We start from the raw sequence: 22,339 nt of genomic DNA on the forward strand, positions 1-22,339 counted from the left end.
AAATTGCTTATTCCTGTAGACACCCCCCCACACACACACACACACACTGTGGGTGGAACCCAGGGCTTCCTGCATGCTTGGCCCTGGGCTACCTCTCTAGTCCTTTTTATTTCATTTTTAGACAGGGTCTCCCCCAAGTTGCCAGGAACTCGCTATCCACCTGCCTGTCTCCTGAGTTGCTGAGCTTGCAGGCATGTGTCCCCTTGCTCAGTCCAGCTTGGGTTCTGTGTTGTTTGCCTGCTGGTTGGTGGTATCCTTTCTAAGGAGTGCTAATGCACTATGCAATGACAGATGTTCTCAGTGTACCTAGCAGTCGTTGGTACCTGGTTTCTATCTCTCTGCTGTTGTGATCTCAGCTATTTGCATGCTCAGTGACAACATGGAGGTACATGTTTCCTCTGTAGGTTTTCAAGTGCAGTTATATGGAGTCACTTTGAACACTTGGTGTTCTATGGTCTAGAGGTAGCTAGCTGAATTATGAGACCAGTTTGGGGTGTGGTGAGATCTTGTGACCTTTTGAGGCCCTTTTAGGGCCGTGCTTGTGCAGTTGGTAGCTGAACATGGCAGGAACCCTCTCAACTAGCATGTCGCCCATGTGTGTTGAGGTTATCCCTATGTCACCTCTCCTGAGCCCTTGGGAGTCATCCCATGGTGCCGCTTCTATTTGGCTTCCCTACCCATCCCCCCAGCCCCCCATTGAACCCAGGGTCACTTGGCCACTGACCCACATTCCCAGCCCTATTTTGTATTTTATTTAGAGATGGGGTTTCCCTGAGCTGCTTAGTGCTTCGCTGTTGCTGAGGCTGGCTTTGAACTCATGATCCTCCTGTCTCAGCCTTCTGAGCCCCTGGGATCACAGGGGTATGCCACAAGCCCAGTTTGTCTTGACTCTCAAGAGCTGCTTCACTTTGAAAGCAAACTTAATTTTGAGTAGGGTCTGATGGGCAATTTTACCATTCCCCCAGTGTTGGGGATTGTGAGTCCTTTTTTTGGGGGGGGCTACTGGGGATTGAACCCAGGGGTGCTTAACCACTGAACCACATCTCTAGTCATTTTTAATCACACGTGTGTGTGTGTGTGTGTGTGTGTGTGTGTGTGTGTGTGTGATATAAATAAAAGAGAGAGGTAGAGAGTTTTTTTTTTTTTAATATTTATTTTTTAGTTGTCTTTGGACAGAGACTTGCCGAGTTACTTAGGGCCTTTGTGAATTGCTGAGGCTGGCTTTGAACTCTCATCCTCCTGCCTCAGCCTCTTAAGCCAGCAGGATTACAAGCAGCTAAGATTCTAAGCATGCGCCATCACACCTGGCTAGTGTGGGCTTCGAGCCCAGGGCTTCTCTATCACTGAGCTACATACCTGGCATTTTGTTTTGAGACACGATGTTGATAAATGACTGAATCCTTAGGATTGTAGGCATGCACCAAATGTCCCAGCTGACTGAGGTACATTTGGAATGTACTATTTTTCGCTTTTCTAGGGACCCAGACTTTGGTGCTGGGTTCTTACCCACAGTTGATTTATTAGAGGTAAAATTAGGGACATAACCCCAGTGCCCTCTCCCTCTCTTTATGGTGCTGGTGCCGGGGATTGAATCTGGGCCTCAGGTGTATTGCTAAGCCACTCCCCAGCCTCTGCAGCATAATGGAACCGCTGATTCAAGGGCTACCTCTTATTAGAAAAAGAAGCATAATTGTGGACCACAAGGTATGTCACTGCCTGTTTGCATTCCTGTTTTTGTGGAGGAAAGTTCATCAGACCATCCAGGAGTTGACTGTGACCTGATGATTTGGGCATGTCTTGCATTGCTATACCTCCAGTGAGGTCCTTGGAAGCTGAGTGCTTTCTTTGGTGTTCTCATTCTGCGTCAGAGCCTGCATCCTCTGTTTAGCTGGTTGAGCCTCCTGTTCAGGGCTATGTTTCCTCTACAGAGCAAGCCCTTCTCAGTGACTGTGTTCCACGTCGCCAAGTGGTCTGATGCTTGCTGCTCAAGTGACCTTCTGCTTCACCTTTCTCTTGTGCCCTGCCCTGTGGCTCTCTTGGTCATGTGTTTAGATGCGGCTCTTCAGAGCACTTTCCCACATTTTCATTTTGTACCTTGACCTTTGTGTTAGAATTCCCAGCTTTCTCCCAGTTTGTTAGATATAGCATCTCTTTTCTTGTGTATTTTTGTTCTTGAGGATTATTTCTGTGCCAGATCCCCTTACATCAGGTACAGTGATTACCTGAAAGGACAGCTCATGGTAAACTCTTCTAGTCCGTTCTTACACTTTCAGATACAATGCAAAGTCAACTCTAGGTACCCTACAACCCCGAGTTGCATTGAATTGGTAGATTCACTTCACCTCAAGGAACAATATGGTTGACTTGGCCAGCCTTCCTTCCTATTTTGGGTAGTGGTGGTGTTGGGATCCAAGCTCAGGCTTTTGCAAAGTGTGTTGTCTCACATATATAATCCCAGTGGCTCCAGAGGCGGAGGCAGGAGGATGGCCAGTTCAAAGCCAGTCTCGGTAATCGCAAGGTTCTAAGCAACTCATTGAGACCCTGTCTCTAAGTGAAATACAAAATAGGGCTGGGGATGTGGCTCAGTCCTGGAAACTCTGTCCCCATCCCCCCCAAAAAAATCACGCTTTTCATTGGCCTATGCCTCCAGCCTTTCATTCTTTTTAAAAAGTATATTATTTTACATCTAGCGGAAAAAATTAATGCTGTTCACACACACGTGCACTTCTTTTTGTGCATCTGTGTGCTGGGGGTTGAACCCAGGGTCACTTTGCCACATTCCCAGCCCTCCTGAGCCACTGGGATTACAGGCGTATGCCACCTTGCTTGACTGTGCATGCCCATTTCTTAAAGGGAACCTAGGTGGCCAGTGCGGCGGCACACTCCTGTAATTCCAGCTTCTTAGGAGGGTGAGGCAGGAGAATCATGAGTTCTAAGCCAGCCTCAGCAACTGTGAGGCCCTAAACATCTCTAAATACAAGAGTTCAATCCCCAGTAAACAGTGCTCCTTCTTCCCCCGCAAAAAAAGGGATCCTGTTTATCATGTCGTCTTTTTACTTAGTTCCTTTAATGTAGTCACTCCTGGATTACTCTCATTTCATTTTGCAATTTTTTTCCCCCTTTTTTTGATACCAGGGATTGAACTCGGGAGCATTCAACTGCTGATGCACATCCCCAGCTATGGCTTCACACAGTGGGAAGTCCTGGTGATTTCCCCATCCAGGTTCTCATTCTTTCCTTTTTTTTTTTTTTTTTTTTTTAAACCAGGGATTGAACTCAGGGGCACTTGACCACTGAGCCACCTCCCCAGCCCTATTTTGTATTTTATTTATTTAGAGGCAGGGTCTCACTGAGTTGTTTAGCGCCTCACTGTTGCTGAGGCTGGCTTTGAACTTGCAATCCTCTTGCCTTATCATTCTGGGTGCTGGGACTATAGGCGTGTGCTGCTGTGCCTAGTAATTTTTTTGTTTGCCGATGAGCTTTATCTCTAGCCATTTTTTGGGGAGTGGTTTTGCTACCTTGTCCAGGCTGATCTCGAACTTGGGATCCTTTTGCCTCTGCCTGTAATAGCATTTAATTTTTTTTTTTTTAGATGTTGATGGACTATATTTTATTCATTTATTTATATGTGGTGCTGAGAATTGAACCCAGTGCCTCACACATGCTAGGCAAGTGCTCTACCATTGAGCCACAGCCCATGTAATAGCATATTTTCTAGAATGAAAAAATTCTGTTTGCTCACATCCCCCAGCCCCCTCCCCTTATTTTCTCATAACAAATCATTAGTATTTTTGGCAAAGATTTTTAGCTGAGTGCAGTGAGTGGTTCGACATTTGTAAGATGAAGTCCTCTGGACCCGCCTGGCCTCCTTGGGTTGGCTTCAGCTTGCAGGTGGAGTCCCGCCATTTCTTGCAGTGTATGCCACGGGAGCATCTCCCCATCACCCATCATCAGGTTGAAGTGCCAGGAGTTGGAGTGTGCGTCGTGCCCCGGTGAGCTCAGCAGCACAGGGCTGGCACAGTGTGGAGAGAGCTTCAGCCTGTGTGTTGCCAGCTGGGAAAAGATGCAGATTCCAAATTCCAGATAGGGTTTTTACTGAACCTGTATTACTTTCACAGCATTGTAAAGTTAACAAAAAAAAAAAAAAAGTGAATCTCATACCCCAGTACTGGGGATTCAGTCTAGGGGCACTTGACCACCGAGCAGATCTTCAGTCCTTCTCCCCCCCCCCCCCCCCCCCCAGGTCTGAGGACCAAACCCAGGGCCTTGTGTGTGCTAGGCAAGCTCTCTGCCACTGAGGCAAATTCCCAACCCCTCCCCAGTCCTTTTGTGTTCCTTTTTGTGGTACTGGGCATTCAACTTGGGGAGCTACTGTTAGTAGAGCTAGTTCCCAGCCCTTATTTATTTATTTATTTTTTTTGTGGGTACTAAAAAGGCTATAGTGACTTTATTTATTTATTTTTTAATTATTTTATTGTTGGTTGTTCAAAACATTACATAGTTCTTAATATACCATATTTCACAGATTGATTCTAGTGGGTTATGAACTCCCATTTTTACCCCGTATACAGATTGCTGTGTCACATCAGTTACATTTCCATTGATTTACAAATTGCCTTTCTAGTGACTGATGTATTCTGCTGTCTATCCCATTCTCCACTGTCCCCCCTCCCCTCTCCTCCCCTTCTCTCTCTCCATCCCCTCTACTATAAATCGTTCCCAGCCCTTCTGAAAAGATTGTGTTTTGACACAGGGTTTCACTTGTTGCCCAGGTTGGCCTTGAACTTGAGATCTTTTGTCTCCTGAGGCACTGGGATTGTAGGGTGGGGTGTGTTCCCTCTTCAGTGGTTTGTCTTGAGATGTTGATCTGCATTCTATATTTATAAATTTGAGTTTAAGAATTACCTTTTTTTGGTGCTGGGATTTGAACCTAGGCATTTTACCATGGAGCTGCATTCCCCACTTTTGTTTTTTTGAGACAGAGTATCACTTAGTTGTTTGGGACCTTCCTAATTTGGCTGGCCTCTTTATTGTGATCCTCTTGCCTAAGTCTCCAAAGTGACTGGGATTACAGGGTTGTGCCATCATATGTGGCTCAAGGCCAACTTTTTAAAATTATTTTTTAAATTTTTAAAAAATTTTTTTAAAGAGACAGAATTTTTTTAATATTTATCTTTTTTTTAGTTTTCGGTGGACACAACATCTTTGTATGTGGTGCTGAGAATTGAACCCGGGCCGCACGCCTTCGAGGCGAGCGCACTACCGCTTGAGCCACATCCCCAGCCCCCCCTCCCCCCTTTTAAAAATAAGTTACACTTATAAAACTCTTCATTTTTGCTGGTTCTGAATCATTTGTAGTTTTGAATTTGTTTCCACCCAACATGGCCTGTGAAGCATCTGTTTTCGTGTAAATTATTCAGAAATTGCTAGTTTTACTATTTTAGTAGTGTGAACTCTCCCTCTGTTATTTCCCCCCAATCAAGTATGAAGTTCTGATTATATTTAGCAATCAGAAAGTAAATACCTTTACTTTCTGAAAAAACAGATTTGAAATATTCCCTGTTTTTTTTTTTTGGTGGGGGGGGTGTTGGGAATGTCACTGAGGGCCTTATATTGTTCTGTGGTTGCATCTCCTTCCCCATCTGTCTGTCGTAGTCCCTTCCCCTTAGAGTCCCTTAGCCCCTCAGTGGGGCTCTACTGTGGCGCTACATTTCCAGATTCTTGCTAGGATCTTAAGTTGCCCAGGCTGATCTTGAGTTTGTGGTCTTTCTTCCCTGAATTGCTGGGATTAAAGGTGTATGTCACTGTGTCCATTTTAATTTTCCTGTCTCTGCCCTTCCTTCTTCCCCAACCTTGGGATTGAACCCAGGAGCACTTTACCAGTGACCTACCTTCCCAGCTCTCTTTTATTCTTTGAGTCAGGGTCTTGCTGGGTTGTTGGAGGGTCTCACCTCGTTGCCAAAGCTGGACTTGAATTTGTGATCCTCTTGCCTCAGCTTCCCAAGAGACTGGAATCACAGGCGGCACCACTGTGCCCGGCTTGTTTTAGGATTGTGGTGTGGCGCAACAGAGCTGCGTGAACAGCTTGCACATGTGTCTACACTTCCTTTGCTTTTTGACTTAATGTTAACCTGGTATAGTTTTACTTTGTCCCTTGAAGCTCGTCTAGGGCAAGTGGGCATGTAGGAGACCAGACCCTGCTTTGTGCTTCAGAAGGGGCTGTTGGCACTGCTGACCTGGTGGGTTAGGCCCCCCCCTTATGTGGGCACCGTGTCCACCTCCAGTGCTCTGGGCAGAGTGTGCGGTTCCTGCTGTGCTGAAGGCTCTGCTTCCTGGAGTCACTTTAATCGAGACCATGCTTGTGGCCCCTGTAGCAGTGTCTGAAAATGAGGGGAGTAAAAATGCTCTGCTTCTAGCAATTCCCTGTACTCCCACCTGCACCAGGTCTGGCACGTGCCTTGCAGGGGTGGCTGACCTTGTATGGGCTCCACAGTGGCCCTGGGCTTCTTCCTCATCTTCTCAGCTCCTGAGGGGCTGGGTCTGCTTGGAGTGGCACAGCGCAGCTGTCAGCATTTTCCCAGTGCTGAAAACCACTCAGGGCATCTTAAAGGGTTAGGGTTAGGCTCTGCAGTAGTGCCCAGGCTGAAGGACTTGACCTTCAGGGGACTCCCCGCAACTGTCCCTGTGCTGCCACCTGCCCTGGACCTGAGGGTGGAAGTGCGTGTCTCTGAGCTCTGCCACTGTGCCTCTCTTCTGCAGAGGGGTGGCCGCAGTGCTAGTGGGGTCTGCCCCTCCAAGTGGGCTGCTGTCCAGGCCTGGTCCCAGGGACTGCCGTGTGTGTCTACCCTTAGGCCCGTGCCTGGCCTCGATCTGTTTCCTGGACATGGTTTGAGGGGTAACTGCTGTGTGTTTACCAGGGTTGCCTAGCTACACTGTCTTGGCTCACAGCACTTGGCCTGAGCTCCAGTGAGCATTTGGTGTTTCCTGCAGGCCCCAGGAGACTGAAACTGAAACCCAGCTCAGGGAGAGGCGTCTAATATAGGGCCTGCTGTTGGGGGAAGTGACCCTGCGCGGCCTCCGGATCCTCTGGCCCTTGTCTGCCTTGGTATGGTTTGTGCTTGACTCCCAGTTGAACCCAGGCATCTGCCTGTGTCAGTAGCTGTCATTTTCTTTTTCCAGTAACATTGATAAGTGGTCTTCACATCTTCCGAAGACCCCTCAGTCAGTAGCCTGTTAGACTTGCAAGGGCTGGGGGTGTTGTGTAATGGCAGAGCACGTGCCTAGCATGGGCCAAGCCCGGATTCTAATCCCAGCAAGAAAAATAATAAACAAACAAACAAATAAATAAAGCCTTAGAGTCTGCCTGCCTCATTCTGACCTGCCCGTCCTGCACCTCAGTTCAGTTGCCTCGTGGGTGCCGCAGAGTGGCTCGTGTGTCCTTATGTGGTAAGTAGAATTTTGAAATAGTTCAGGGCCTCTTGAAGTTTTCTTATGAGATACCTTATAATGTAGGCTCTGCCTGTTGGCTGTTTTCCATTCTCCACCTCCCCCCATTTTGTGGGGGGGCGGTACCAGGAACTGAACCCAGAGGTGCTCTACCACTGAGCCATATCCCAACCATTCTTCTATTTTGAGATAAGTTGCTGAGTCTGGTCTCAAACTTGGGATCCTCCTTCCTCAGCCTCCTGAGTAGCTGTGATCACAGGGCTGCCACTGCTTGACCTAGATTGTTCTGGGACAATGGTCTACAGACCTTTCCTGGCCACATTCTCAGCCCTATTTTGTGTTAAGTTGCTTAGCAACAGGGTCTCATTGAGTTGCTTAGCACCTGTCTTTTTTTTTTTTTTTTTGCTAAGGCTGGCTTTGAACTCACAATTCTCCTTTCCTTGTCTGTCCTGTTCTCCTCTAGCTTGCTCTTCCCCAGCAAGCCAAGGTCTCTGCCCATTCTGTCAGCTGCACACTCTAGGTCTGGGTCCCTTGGCCATTGGTCCCAGACTCTGGGTAGCTGAGGCAGCAAGCACCTGCTTGCCATGTCCTATTTTGTTCTCACCTGTTTGCTGTAGAGTTCAACAGTAGTAGGTTCTCGCTGTCCCCAGTCCTTGCCCACATCCACACCAGGTGTTGGGAGTGAGCCAGTCTTGAATGGGCCAGCAGGCGATTCTGGATGTTTGTGCTCCCTTAGGGAGAGCAGTCTTCATGATTTGAATATGTATGGGATCGAACTTTCTTCCCACCCCACAGAAGATGGACAGGAGCAGCGGCAGCAGAGGCCCTTGGACACTGTGGGCTTGGGAAAGCTGTGGTGTGTGCTGGTGGCCCTCTTTTGCATGTCTTCAGCCTTTGACTGCACCAAGAACCAGAGCTGCTGCGGTGACAGCTGGTGCATGTTCCTCACAGCTTCCAGATGACTTCAGTGGCTCTGGGCGACAGCTGCACGCCTTGTATTTGTTTTTAGATTTAACTTTGTAGAAGGCAGGACATCTTTAGGTGTATTTTCTTTCCCAAGCAGAAAAGAAACTTGAACTCTTGTAACAAACCTATGCTTCTGTCATTTATAGGGTTTAATAATTCAGGACACAGCTCAATGTTACAATGTGCACTCAGCTTCTGGAAGCCCTGAGCAGAAAAGCAGATGTTCGTTAATTCATGTGCAGGAAGGGTCTATCAGAAGTTATAAAAAGTAGTCATTTACCTATGATTTGTAGAGTTAGCAGTGCCTTTTTTTTTTGTACTGGGGATTGAACTTGGGGGAACTCAACCACTGAGCCACATCCCCAGCCCTATTTTGTATTTTATTTAGAGACAGGATCTCACTGAGTTGCTTAGCACCTGGCTTTTTTGCTGAGGCTGGCTTTGAACTCGTGATTCTCCTGCCTCGGCTTCCTGAGCTGCTGGGATCACAGGTGTGAACCACTGTGTCCAGATAGCAGTGACTTTTTTTTTTTAAATTTTAATATTTATTTTTTAGTTTTCGGCGGACACAACATCTTTGTATGTGGTGCTGAGGATCGAACCTGGGCCGCACGCATGCCAGGCGAGCGCGCTACCGCTTGAGCCACATCCCCAGCCCCCAGCAGTGACTTTTTTTATACAACTAATGTGCATTGCCTTTTTGCACAAATTGCCGTAAAAAATTGTTTAAATAATTAGTGGTATATCCAGGAGTTTTGGTGAGTGCTTGTAATCCCAGCGACTCAGGAGGCTGAGGTAGGAGTATCACAAGTTAGAGGCTAGTCTAAGCAATTGAGTCAGACTGTCCCAAAATAAAAAATGTCAAAAGGGCTGGGGGCATGGCTCAGTGGTTAAGCACCCCTGGGTTCAACCCCAAGTACTAGGCAGGGAGAGGAGATACCTGAAAAAGCAGAATGTATGTTTCCAAAGGTAGGAGATGGTAATAGCCAGTGGCTTCACATGGAAAATTCGGAGGATCAGCTTTCAGACTGTGATGGTGGGTGTGGCGGGATGATAGGAGCAGCACTTAACACAGGTTTTAGTTTTAGTTCGGGGAATGTGTCAGAGCAGAACCTGTGTCTTTAAATTTTGCTGAGGCTGGCTTGGAATCCGATACCCTTCCCCTCAGCTTCTAGCGGGCAGGATGACAGGCCTGCAGCACTAGGAATCTTTTTTTTTTTTTTTTTAAGAATTTTAATATTTATTTTTTAGTTTTTGGTGCACACAACATCTTTGTTTGTATGTGGTGCTGAGGATAGAACCCGGGCCACAAGCATGCCAGGCGAGCACGCTACCGCTTGAGCCACATCCCCAGCCCGGAATCTGTCTTGATGGAGAAGCTGATTGCTGGTTTTGTTTGCTTTTTGGTACTAAGCATTGAACCCAGTGACCTGTACCACTAAATCTCACTCATCTCCAGTGCTTTTTATTTTGAGGCAGGTTCTCTTTTTTTAAAAATATTTCTAGTTGTAGATGGACACAATACCTTTATTTTACTTATACATGGTACTGAGGATTGAGCCTCGTGCCGTACACATGCTGTAGCCAAGTACTCTACCACTGAGCTACAACCCCAGCCCTTGAGGCAGGTTCTGACTTGCTTAGTGCTTCGCTAAGGTGGTGAGGCTGGCCTTGAAATTGGGATCCTCCTGCCATATCCTTCCTAGTCACCAGGATTACAGGCTTATGCCACCAGGCCCAGCCAGCTGATTGCTTCTTAAGGATGTCCCAGTTCTTTGATGGCTTTCTTTATGGAGATCTTGCAAAGGGCATGGGTTCAGGGCTTCTCTGCAGTGTGCGGAAGCTTCCCTGTGGCAGCGAGGTCCGTAGGGTCTGCTGCTGGCCTCATTCTTGGCCTGGAGATCTTCCCTCCTGATGAGCACGTACAGAGCGATCCCTGCTCTGTTTGCTTTTCAGATGACTCCCCAGGTTTTAAAGGATTGAGCCAGGAGACAGCATCTGATGCAGACTTTTGAAGTTCATGTGTGCTACTTGGTGGCGGAGCGCTTGCCTCGCATGTGCAAGGCCCTGGGTTCCATCCCCAGCACTGCCAAAAATAGACAACAATAAAAACACAGAAAAGCCCCAGTTTTAAAGCTTGAACATTAAATATATTAAATACTGATAATATTTGTTTTATTTATTTTTGGTGTGTGTACATGGTACTGGGGATTGAACTCAGGGGTGCTCTACTACTGAACTAGTATTCTTTATTTTAAAAAACATCCTTAGTATTTTTTATTTTTTAAAGGTCACATGTGATACATAGATGTTGAGTATTTTTTTTTTAAGAGAATTTTTTAACGTTTATTTTTTAGTTATTGACGGACACAACATCTTTGTTGGTATGTGGTGCTGAGGATCGAACCCGGGCCGCATGCATGCCAGGCGAGCGCGCTACCGCTTGAGCCACATCCCCAGCCCCTTCCCTTATTTTTTATTTTTATTTTGAGACAGGGTCTCATTACTCCTGCCTTGGTCTCCCTAGCCACTGGGATATAGGCGTAGCGACTCACCTGGTCTCAGCGCTGTAATGCAGTCGGCCTTGCCTGTTTCAGGCTCTGGGGGAGTTAGAGGAAGGCAGTCCCGGGGTAGTGTGACTAGGCTCTGGGACGCGTGTCTCTGGGCTTTCTCCTTGTGTTGATGGTTGCAGTCCATCTCCTCTAGGCACTAAAGTGGGCCAGCTGTGTGCTTTTGTGTGTGCGAGTCTCATCCTGTACCTGTGTGACCTTTTTGGCGTCAAGGTCCACTCTCTCTTCAAAGGCACTATCCCTGGAGCCCAGCTGTCAGTGGAGACTGTGAGGATCTCCTCATGAAAAGCTTGAGTTGGGTCCTCTGTGCTGGCTTGGCAAGTGTGTACATTTCCATCCAACATCTCGTGGCACACCGTGCACCCTGGTCTTGAAGGCCCATCTGACTCCAGCTAATGGTGTGGAATTCCCCTGCTGCAGGAGCTATGGTGCGCAGGATGCAGTGTAGATGGGAACCCTGGATGTGCAGGTTAGCGAGGACCCCCAGCTTGACTTGCTTGGCTGGACAGGAGCATGGTGAGGCACAGTTTGTGGGCACTGAGGACTTTTCTGGAAGAGGCGTGTTCACTCTGAGCCCTGCAGAGGAACGTAGTACCAACTTGAGGCCACACAGGTGCGGGAGGCAGACTGGCCAGGGCCCCAGCTCATGCATGCAGCCTGTGTGCAGTGGTGACCTCATGACCAGGCTCTGAGGGAGATGGAAGCGATTGGAATCTGTTGATGTGGTTGAGGCTGCCCTGGTTGGTGCATACCCTGGCCCTCCCGGGGCTCTGCAGGTCCATTAGCTCAGGGTGTGCTGGGACTCTTCCTGCAGTGGGCCCGAGTCCCTGCATGGGCTTTGTTACCTGAATCTCTTAGTACAGGAAGGATTCTTTACTCTTGTTACAGTCAGAGCTTTAAAATTTGTCTTCTAAGGAGCAGAGTGTTCTGTTGCTGGTGCTCTTACAGGAGTCTCAAGGGCTATTGCCAGCTCTTCCTCCCTGTCTCTACCGTGCTCCTGTGGTCCTCCTGACAGCGGGCCCTGGGAAGGGTGCAGTGCAGGGGTGTGTGTGGCTGTGGTCGCAGCCTCCTGACTGCTGAGCAGCGAACACTGGAGACCCTCATCTCCAGTTGCTGTGCCTGCATCACCATACCATCCTTTCTTGGCAATATCAAGGCTGAGTCTTAGATGCATTCAGCCTTTTTTCTAGCATTTTATTCTCCTTCCTGAGAGAGAAGAGAAACCGTGACTCCCTCCTGGCGGTGCCTGCGGCCATAGTTGCAGGGGGGAGCAGCACAGCCTGAGATGGGTATTCCTGCCCAGGCAGAGAGCTGCGCGCTGTGTGTTGCGAGCGGCCTCCGCCTGTCCTCCTATCCTGATCAGGGCTTAGCTGAGGGGGAGGCTGAGAGCTGAGGTACACACCTGTAATTCAGCATTTAGGCGCCCAGACAGGAGCTTCATAGTTCTAGACCAGAGTGGGCTGAGGCCGGGTGCAGTGGCGCACGCCTGCAGAGGTGTGGGCAGGAGGATCGCGAGTTCAAAGCCAGCCTCAGCAGTTTAGTGAGACTCTGTCTCTAAAAATTACAAAATAGGGCTGGGGGTGTGGCTCAGTGGTCCAGTGCCTCTGGGTTCAATCTTTGATTTAAAAAAACAAAAAACAAAAAACAAAAAACAAAGTGGGCTGGATGTAGAGTGCTTGTCTAGCAGGACTCAGTCCCATCTCCAGCACTGGGGACAACAAAGGAAGTAAGGCTTCCTTGTTTCCTGGTGTGGCCTCCAGTGGCGCTGCCAGGACATGCGGGCCCTCCGTCCTCTGCCATGGTGTCTGAGCCACATAGGCCCCTCTGCAGGCCCACTGAGGTTCTGAAGGTGCTGGCCACCCTGCTGCTGTGGGAGGTTGCTGGGATCGGCTGCTCTCCAGCAAGCAGCATCTTCGAGCGATGTTTGTGTTCTCTCTGGCCTGCTTTCCTGGCCACTGAGACTTCAAGGCATGCTGCCCGCCCCCCCCCCCCCCCCCCCAAGTGTTCGCTGCTGGCTCTCTGAGTTTCTGTGCTCAGGGCTGCAGATAGAGGGTAGATTCCCAGCATAACCTGGGTGCTTGGCTGGATGCCAGCGGGGAGGGCCCAGATGGAAAGAACAAGCAAGGGAGGTCCTGGCTTGGCCCAGCCTCTTGGGTATTCTGGGAGCCTCCTGCACTGGAGGGTGGGCATGGTGGTGTCTTAGGTGTGTGGCGCTGTTGTAAGTTCTATTGTGTTGTGGAAACCCATCCAGTACCAGCCTGTGCCTGCTGTGGTTAGCAGCCCCACCCAGCACAGGAGGACAGTTGAGTCTCTGGATCTCAGGGAGTGGGTTCCTTGGGCTACTGTCAGACCCAGGCAGGTCTGCAGATGACAATGTAGGGAGGGCAGGGGGCCGAAGACCAGCCCTGGTGGGTTGGGACGTTCCAGTGCCAGTCAGGGCAGGTTGTGTGGCTGTGGAAGTCAAGATGCTTAGAGAAGCTGGTGCCCTGGGAGTGTTAGTCCTCTGCCCTGGCCCTTGGCTGTGGGGCACTGCTGTGCGAGCCTGAGAGCAGGTACTCCCAGGGCCACCCTCGCGGGCCTGTGCTGCAGGACTGGGGCTTGAAGTCCTTGGCGGGAGCCCATCTTGTGGCTTTGCGGCCACCCTCTATGCTGCGAGTGGCCATGGCCTGGGCTGTCTGCAGGGTGGTGACGCGGGTGGCCATGGCTCGGGCTGTCTGCAGGGTGGTGATGCGGGTGGCCATGGCCTGGGCTCTCTTCTGGTGGTGACACGGGTGGCCATGGCTCGGGCTGTCTTCAGGGTGGTGACTGGGTAGCTATGGCCTGAGCTGTCTGCAGGGTGGTGACATGGGCCCATGTTACAGAAGCCACCGTTTGGGTCCCTTGTGTCCTGGTGCAGGTTAACTGAAGGCCTGTGTGTCACGGCAGTGGGCACGGGAGGAGTCCAGGGTGCTGGTGTGGTTGGGCAGTACCAGTGGGAATTCAGGAGGAGAATTGCATGCACCTCCGTTCCCACCTCCTTCCCAGGCACTTTTCAGATGTGGAGGTTTTGTGGGGACCTTATGGCCTCCATGCCTTGGTTGTCATTGGTTAAAAGGTGCTGTGCTTGCCCACCCCAGTCGCAAGGACCCCGGCAGGAAGGCTTCCTGGAGGGGTTTGCTTGGGAGCAGAGGTGCCCGAAGAACTTCACAGGGAAGTGGGAGCCGGGAGCCAGCAGCAGAGGTCCCGCGCAGGTTGGGTCAGGGAGGATTGGAGAACTGTGCTCTCAGGTGGTGGCCTCTACCGCTGGCCCCCTCCAAGGACCTGGGCATTCTCCCTGTGGGAGACAGAGAACAAACAACATGGCTCTGAATTCTGAGTGATCCGGGCCCGGCCCAGAAGCACTGGGAGTTGTGCGTCACTGCACCTCACGCTGGCTTGTTTGGAGGCAGGCTTTTGTCCACCTCTACTGCGGGTGGCCATGGCCTGGGCTGTCTGCAGGGTGGCCCCCCTATTCCTTTTATTTTACTTAACTCAGCGAGGCCCTACCTCAATTATCTAGGCTGGTTTTGAACTCGTGATCCTCCAGCCTCAGCCTCTGCAGTCACTGGGATTGCAGGCGTGTGCCACCGAACCGAGCTCAAAGCAGCCCTTTGAGCTCATTAACTATGTCTGTCTGCTCTCTCTGAGTGTTGTTTAGCCCTCTTCTCTAAGCTGACAGTAAGCACAGAGCTCTAGCAGCTCTAGAAGCAGTGCATTTCTGTACCCCACCTTCGGGGAGGCAGGTGCAGGTGGATGAGGTAAGGAGCCACAGCTGTGCAGAGTCTGGCTCCTCTGCAGGCAGTGGCTTTGTAGCCTCAGAGAGACCAGGCTGAAGTGTGGGACCTTGGGGACCTGTGAGCTAGCTCCATGGAAGACCCCTGGCTGCACGAGGGTCTGTTGTGAGCACTTGGTGAGGTGTGCAGGTGTGTGCCTGGGTGGAGCCCGGAATGGCAGAGTGTGCCAGACACCATTGTTCCGTGTGCTTGGACAGGAGACGGCTCAGGCCCGACTCAGGCCTGCCTGCTGATCGGCCCTTGCAGTCAGAGGTAAGTGGATGAGTTGGCGGTGCTGGCCCCCCAGAGTCCCGTGCTCAGCAGCAGGCAGCCTGTGGGCAGTCCTTTACCTGGAACTCTTGCATTTTCTTAAGTGTCCACACTTGGATTGACAAAGTGTAGTTTTTAAACAGAAGTACAAGCTGGGATTCTGCTCCGGGGCGGGGATGGGCTCTGTGCTTGGCTTCCTGGGGTCTCCTTGGTGCTGGTGTGGCTGGCTGCAGCTGGCCCAGGGCCAGTGCCGTGGTGTAGCAAGCTGCCTGGGCCCCCTTCGGTGTCTTGTTTCCGAGGCAGAGAGCATGGACCTCTCAACTCCTGCGTGCCCTGGGTGCTCACATGCCAGGCCCTGTGGGGGGCACCAGCTCCTCATTGTCCCAGCCTGTGCCGGGGCTCTCTGCAGGGTGCTGCGTTTCAGTGGCAGCACCCCTCCAGCCTGGCCGCCTGCCACAGACTGTCCCGAGGTGCCATTCTGAGCCCTGGTGCCTGTGGGCATCTGCACACAGCCACTCGGTCTCAGGCCTCAGGGCTTGGGCACGCTGCAGAGTCCACATCCTGCCCACTGCCAGGATGCCACCCTTAGCCCAGAGGCTTCATGTGACCCAGAGGAGATCCATGTCTCATGGGGGCCTTCGGCCCTCTGGCAGGACATGCTGGATGCTGTGAGTGATGGGTGGGGCAGTCGGTACCTGATGTGGTAGCTCATGACAGCCTGTGGTGGCCTCTCAGCTTGCCCTTTGGGAACTCAGTCACGTGGCTGGAGAGACAGGAGAAATAGGATTGCTGTGGACGGTGCAGGGGCCAAGGCAAGGTGGACTTGAGTGGACTCCGGGAGTCGCTGGCTCCCAGCTGGTGCGAGCTATAGCTGGGTGAAGCCCCAGCATGGAGCCTGGCACCAAGTTCCAGGGGTGGTTACAGGTGAGGACGTTGAGACCCTTGACTAGCATTTACGTCCTCAGTTTCACTGACGAACACCCTGGGCTGCCTGGGAAACAGGGATGAAGGAGCCACCGCAGGGTGACCCCTGCCTCGGTTTGCTCCTCAGCAGGTGCGTGGCCTTGCCTCCCCCGTGCTTGGGCTGTGCAGGAGGGCAGCAGGTGTTTTCCTCGCAGGGAGTGGAGTCCAGGGGGATGGGCGTGGTAGTTGGGAGGAGTCTCAGCAGCGCTTTCTCTAACAGATCCATGAAGTGCTTCTAGTTGAGAACTTGTGGAGAATCACAGTCAGTCCTTCAGTCAGTACTGTTTTTAGATGTTCTTCCTTGTTTCCAGTCAGCGTGCAGAAACTGTTCTGTTTCAGGTTGATAAGGGCCTTCCCAGTGACTCGTGTTGAGTGGTGGGGGCACTGACGCCAGGGCCCAGGCCGCGGCAGTGGGAGGAGCTGGGGCTCAGGAAGGGCCAAGGCACGCCTCTGCCTGGCAGGATGGCTGGATGGGCACCCTCGCTCCCACAGTTTTCACGGGGTGCTTGCTTCAGCCAGTACAGGAGGACTCTTATCAGCACAAGCCCCAGAGCTGACTGGGTCTGCCGCCTCCTTGCAGGTGGCACGGTTGGGTTGACAGCCATCCTGTCCAGGGTGGTTGTCCGCCCGTGCTTCAATGGGTGTTTGCCTGGATCGTTCTGAATATGCCCTGCAGGGTGGGTTGGAGCCGCTGTTTCCATAGCCTGATTTCCATGGGATTGTAAGTCAAGGCCCCAACAGTGCCAGCCTGGAATGGCCCATTTCTTTTTCCAGAAGTCTGGTGGCTCCAGGGTTAAGCAGCTCCTGAGGGCATGGCACCCTTGCCCTTGAGGGCGGGTCTCCCGCTCATGTGCTCTCCCTGGTGTGTTTTCAGGTGTGGCTGATGAGAATGCCCTTGTGGAAGAGCGCCTGCGGAGAGGCCAGCCTGCCCTGCCTGCCCAGCACGCCAGCACCCGCCCTCAGAAGTCCTGCCGCCCCACACAGTCGGCCAGGTCTGCGCCACAGCATAGCATCTGGGAGCAAGAGGAGGAGCAGGACAAACCACGGGTCCCCAGCACCTGGGACACGCCCATGAGCTCAGCAGGTGTGCAGAGGGAAACTGGTGTGGAGCAGCCCCAAAGTGATCCTCCCCCAAGTTCAGGACAGAGAGGACAGAAGTCATACCTGTGCTGCTGTGCTCTGACCTGAGCAGGTGTGGGGAGCCAGGGGGCAGAGGCAGAGGAAGGCCTGTGCCCGAGCTCCCCTCCAGGAGCTGTGCCGCGGGAGGCCTAGCTGTGACTGCTCGAAGCTCTCCCTCCATTAAAGCAGGGTCCCACTGTTCTGCGGTGTGTGTGGAGTGCATTGCCCGGCAGGGGTGAGGGCTGCTGCGCTTGCCATGTCGCTCCATTACCTGAGTGCTGCTGTCAGAACCTCATGCTAAGAGGTGGAGATCTGTCACTTGCCCTGATGGTCCCAAGCCACACCTATCTTCTGCATCTGCTTCACCCTTCAAAGAAAAAATCCCAGCCAGCCCGGCGCGGTGGCGCATGCCTGTGATCCCTGCAACTTGGGAGGCTGAGCAGGAGGACCGCAAGTTCAAGGCCAGCCTGGGCCATTTAGTGAGACCCTGTCTCAAAATAAAAATGAAAAGGGCTGGGGATGTGGCCCAGTGGTAGACTGCCCCTGGGTTCAGTCCTCAGTAGCACCAAACGAGCAAAACAAAAACAAAATAGAAAACCAGCAAAGTCCCCAACAGTTTGGGTGGAGGTGGCTGCCCTGCCCGCCCTTCTGTGGGCCTGGCACCCAGGACCTGGTTCCTGAGCCCCTGCTCTGCCCTTTTTCCTCCTGGCAGCGCCTGGAGGTCTCTGGCTACCTGTGGTGCTGAGCCCGAAGCCCAGTGTCGCTTCCTGTGAGGTGTCTGTACCCCTGGGTCCCAGCTGTGTGGAAGCTGGTGGCCACAGCAGGACAGTTGTGGAAGGGTCCCCGCTTGGTAATCTGAGCCAGGGTGGTGCAGGCTGTCTCAGGTGCTCTGAGCAGGTAACCGAAGGGAGGAGTTCTACTGCTTTGCTTCGCCAGAGCCTCCTTCGTTCCCGTCTGGTCCTCCCCAGACAGAGCAGTGTCTGCAGGGTTTAGAGGAAAAAAAGGCACCCTTTCATCAACACTCACCTGTGGGCAGGTATTGCTGGGCCTTGGGGCATCTGGCACATGGCCCCTGTGGCCAGCTGCCCTGCTCTGCAGCATGGTGTGCCAGGGAATGTAGCGGGGCGTCAGCTCTCCCAGTGGGGCTGAGGGACAGGCAGTGTGCTTGGCCTTGCCCCACGGAGGGGCCTGCAAAGCCTCTAGGACCTCTGTCAACTCCTAGTACCGAGGGCTGTGAGGCCTGCGGGAGGGGCAGTGTCCTCTCAAGGGTCTCTGGGAGGTACAGGACATGTAGGTTGTAGACTGCGGGCTGGCTCGCTAGGTCATGCATGGCCTGCAGGTCCTAAGAGCTGGTGTGCAGGTGTGGGCTGCCCCGGGGACCCACTATCCCAGAACTGTGGGCCTTCTGGAAGGTAGTGCTTCAGCAGACCGGGCCGGGGACCCTGGCTCAACACCAGGCTCCTCCTCTCCCCGGTGGCACCTGTTGCTGTGGATCCTGTTGAGTTTGGGGAAAGTAGGAATTAGCAGTGGAGACAGCCCTGCAAAGTCGTCGGTCCACGTGTCATCGGGTTCTGACCAGATGCCATTTTTGAATGGGAAAAACAGTAGACTTGTGAATTCAGAAATCCTTGCACAGGAGAGGTGGGCAGTGCCGTCCTTGCCCATCGGCTCCTGTGTGTGGTGAGCTGGGGCATTGCTGGTCTGTGCCCCCGTCAGGGGAGGCTCTGGATGTGCCAGAGCTGTCGGGTTGCCTTTCCCTGTACTCAGGTCCCAGGCCTGAAGAAGAGCACCAGAGCTGAGGAGCATGGGTCCTTGCAGGTGCAGCATGCTGAGCCCTAAGCAGGAGGCAGGGAGGCCGGAGCCAAGTAGAGGAAGTGCTCCAGACACCAAGTGTCCCCTCCCCAGCGCAGCAGAGCCATGACCCTGGGGCCTCTCCCCTCCAGCAAGAGGGTTTGCCTCCAGGACTTGCTCATCTGAGTTGCAGGTCTGGGTGCTCCAGGTGTCAGGAGAGGACGGAGCCAGGGTGTGCCTTCCTGTAGTTGTGGCCTGGAGCCAAGCCACCCCAGAACACTTAGACACTCTGGCTGCCTTCTGCATGCTCCCCTGTGGCCTTGAACGTCCCTGTCATTGCCTTTTTGTTGAATTTGCAAGTTTGGGCCTTTTTTCCTTAAAAAGCGGCGTATAATAAGGAACACTGTCACCTTGAAGCGCTAGGGACCCCAGGTTCACACTTCGGCTTCTCGGCTGCACTGCAGAGTGGCCTGGTTTTCCCAGGAGCTCGCTCTCCTTGCCCAGTGTCAGAGTCTACTCTTGCCCTGCTTCTAGGATGTGAGTTTTCTAGATTGAAAACGAGTCTCCCTGGGAGACGCTTCTAAGGGATGGAACGACTGTGCATCGTGCCTGCTGAAGCAGACAGCGGGTGCCCTGGGGTTTGGGGAGTGGGACCGTCTCCCGTTGCAGAGGAGGTGGTCCAGGGAGCCCTAGCCGTGCCCCGTGGTGCTGAGGTGGTGTGAGACGCACCCGGGCTTGGTGGCCTTTGCCCTGCTGTGGCATGGATTGCTGACCTCCTTTAAAATCGCTCTGCTTCGTTTTAGAGGTACAGGCTGAGCTGCAGCCAGCCACCTTGAAGTAACATGTGGAAAGGTGTATTCCTCTTCCACATTGGCTCCAGCACCCTGTGGGCCTGGCAGGAGCATGTGGCCATTAGAAAAGAATCTGAGAAGGACTCGGGCATGTGAGAGTCATGAGAGAAGACAGCATGGACCCTGAGGCTTGGTGTCTGTGGGAGGCAGCCCCTGTCACTGCTGTGCTGACCCTGTTCTTGGCTTCTGGCAGTCTGACCTTTGTCTTCCTGCTGTGCCGACATTCCCAGTTGAAGCCCAGGCAGCCACGGGTGTGCGGGGACCTGTGTGGGGGAGGTGGCCCCGATTCAGCTCCGGCCCACTCCCCACCCACAGGGCTGGGGACTTTCTGTTCATGGCCCTTGGGGCAGAATACCCAGGGGTGAGCAGTCTTTCTTCTGATTGGCTGGACAGGTTGGTCATGCACTAGCTGACTCAAGGGGACATAAGAGGGCTCTGTCCTGGGTGAGAGATGGGTAGGCGCTGCCTTCTCGGCCTGACCTGGGGCCTGCAGGTGGTGAGACACCCTGGGTCTTGGCTGTGCGTCTGCCCAGGGCCCTGTGTGGGTGACTTGTGAGGAACCCGAGAGGCTTTCCACGTGTAGTTGAGAACGGCAGTGTGTGTCTTTGTGGAGGTTAGACGTGGACAAGACCGATGGCCTTTTTTGCTTTCTTTTCAACGTGGGGAAGTTTCTAGCCACCTGCCTATGTCTCATGGGGAAGCAGTTGCTGGTGTGCAGTGTTTTACAAGCCGTGTTTCCTTAGGGTTCAAAGAAGGTGGCAAGAGGAAGAAGCAGAAGCAGAGAGAGGAGTCGAAGAAGAAGAAGTCGACCAAAGGGAACCACTAGGCTGGACTGGCCCTGCAGCCGCGCACAGCCTCGCTCGCATGGCCGGGCACGCGCTAGGTAGCAGCACTCGCGGTGCTGTCCCAGGGCCACCTTGCTTAGCAGGATTACGACGTGCGCTCACAGATCGGTAGGATCAGGGGCACTGGAGACGGGGTGACATCACGGGTGGTCTTGACTTTCTGACTCTGCTTTTCCTCAGCACTAAATCTGTGAGTGTTTTTCTCTAGAAGTATGAAGGGTCTGTCTCATTCTTTCCAGCTGTTCAGCCACCACACCAGCTACTGAGGTGTTCGTAACTGTAGAAGGCTATGTATGAGGTGCTGCTGGGAACCTGGTGTTCGTGACACACACGGCCTCCTTTCCTGGTGGCTTGGGGCTTGGAGTTAGGATGTAGTTAAGTGCAGCAGAACTTGAAGATAATGTACACTGCACCTGAAACTGTGGCTGGCAGGGTACTTTTTGTTCAGAGCAATTTGCCACACATAGCAGACCCTCACAAGTCACTTGAGATGTAAGACCATTTCTAGTATTTATTGTTCCAGTTTAAATCCTTTCCTGGTAGTCCAAATTTGACTCCAAATATTTAGTGTTTGCTACATCTCTCATTTTTTCTGCTTAGGCCCACAGTTGTTCTTTTAAGAAAGAAGGTTTGCTCAGCAGTGCCACCTTAGCTTCTATGGCTCAGGGTCTTGCTGGGAGAACAGACTGGTTACTTACCTGTCTGCGTGCGTGCACACACAAATGCAATAAGTCAGCTTTGAGCATGAAGCTTGTGCTGAAATTTCAGTTTGCAGACATTGGTCCCTGACACATTTTCTTCTATCTAGACTCTGCCTAGCTTCCTGTACCTGTTCCGTTTGCTCAATGCTTGGCCGCCTAACCTGGCTTTTATTGAGCACCAAGGAGACCTGGTGTTGCCCAACTTGCCTGGATGTTCCTCCCAGGACATGCCCTTCCCTTTTAACACGAGGACCTGCTTTTCCTTGTCCTCTTGGAAGCGAGCATTGCCATGGCCTCAAGATGCCAGCAGGGTAGTCCAGCCTTGTGGAGACCAGGAGCATTCTGGTGCGAGCCATGCAGTAGTGTCCAGGTTGGGCCAGGAGCAAGTGTCCCTTGTGGTTTAAAGTGAGGTTGCAGAGGAGTTTGCTGTGTGTGGTTTTGGGGGAGTGGCGTGGGCAGTTGGGTGGAGAAGAGATCAGTATTTAATGCTTAATTGTAGAAATGTGACCCTGAAGGCACACTGTATTTTAATGGTACCTACATAAATAAAACATGGACACACGGACACTGTTGGTCTCTTTTGTGTTCCTTCTGTTGGTCTTTTTGTGTCCTCTGCCATCTTTGTGGCCTTTCATGATCAGGAAGTTGCCCTGTTATTACCAATTAAAACAAGGAGGAATTCTTCATTGTTTTCAGTCCTGTAGATACTGTGATGTTCCAGGGTCAAGAGATGCAGAAAGGCCCCATTACAGTGACATCCAGTAGACTGGTAACTGATGGGTACGCGGGCCTCAGCCAGTGGCGGAGAGTAAGGGGGGCTTTGCAGCGCCCACTCTGGGGCAGCCCGACCAGGTGGCCTCTGGGGTTTGAGAGAAGGCATAGCTTATTGCTTAGGTCCCAGGTGTCCTGTGGAGCCTGAGGTGGGCGGCTCTGCCTTGCGCCAGTTCCACTGCTGCCTGCAGCCACAGCACCACCTCAGGCTGGCCATAGGCGCACAGAGCAGGGTCATCACAGCCACCAAAGCGG

At 52.3% G+C, this 22,339-nt stretch overlaps 1 protein-coding gene across 1 annotated transcript in view; it reads left to right on the forward strand.

Moving 5' to 3' along the window:
- The window catches only part of DNAJB6 (DnaJ heat shock protein family (Hsp40) member B6), a 59,761-nt gene extending 37,883 nt beyond the window's left edge, over positions 1 to 21,878 (forward strand). The window contains exons 8-10 of the mRNA XM_081283348.1: positions 7,339 to 7,446; positions 16,881 to 17,090; positions 20,511 to 21,878. Coding sequence (XP_081139474.1) covers positions 7,339 to 7,446; positions 16,881 to 17,090; positions 20,511 to 20,593 — 401 coding nt within the window. The 3' untranslated portion in view covers positions 20,594 to 21,878. The remainder of the gene's footprint in view (positions 1 to 7,338; positions 7,447 to 16,880; positions 17,091 to 20,510) is intronic.
- Positions 21,879 to 22,339: the final 461 nt, after the last annotated feature.

The sequence above is a fragment of the Spermophilus citellus genome (assembly GCF_964194105.1).
Source record: "Spermophilus citellus genome assembly, chromosome: 3".
In the NCBI taxonomy this organism is placed as follows: Eukaryota; Metazoa; Chordata; class Mammalia; order Rodentia; family Sciuridae; genus Spermophilus; species Spermophilus citellus.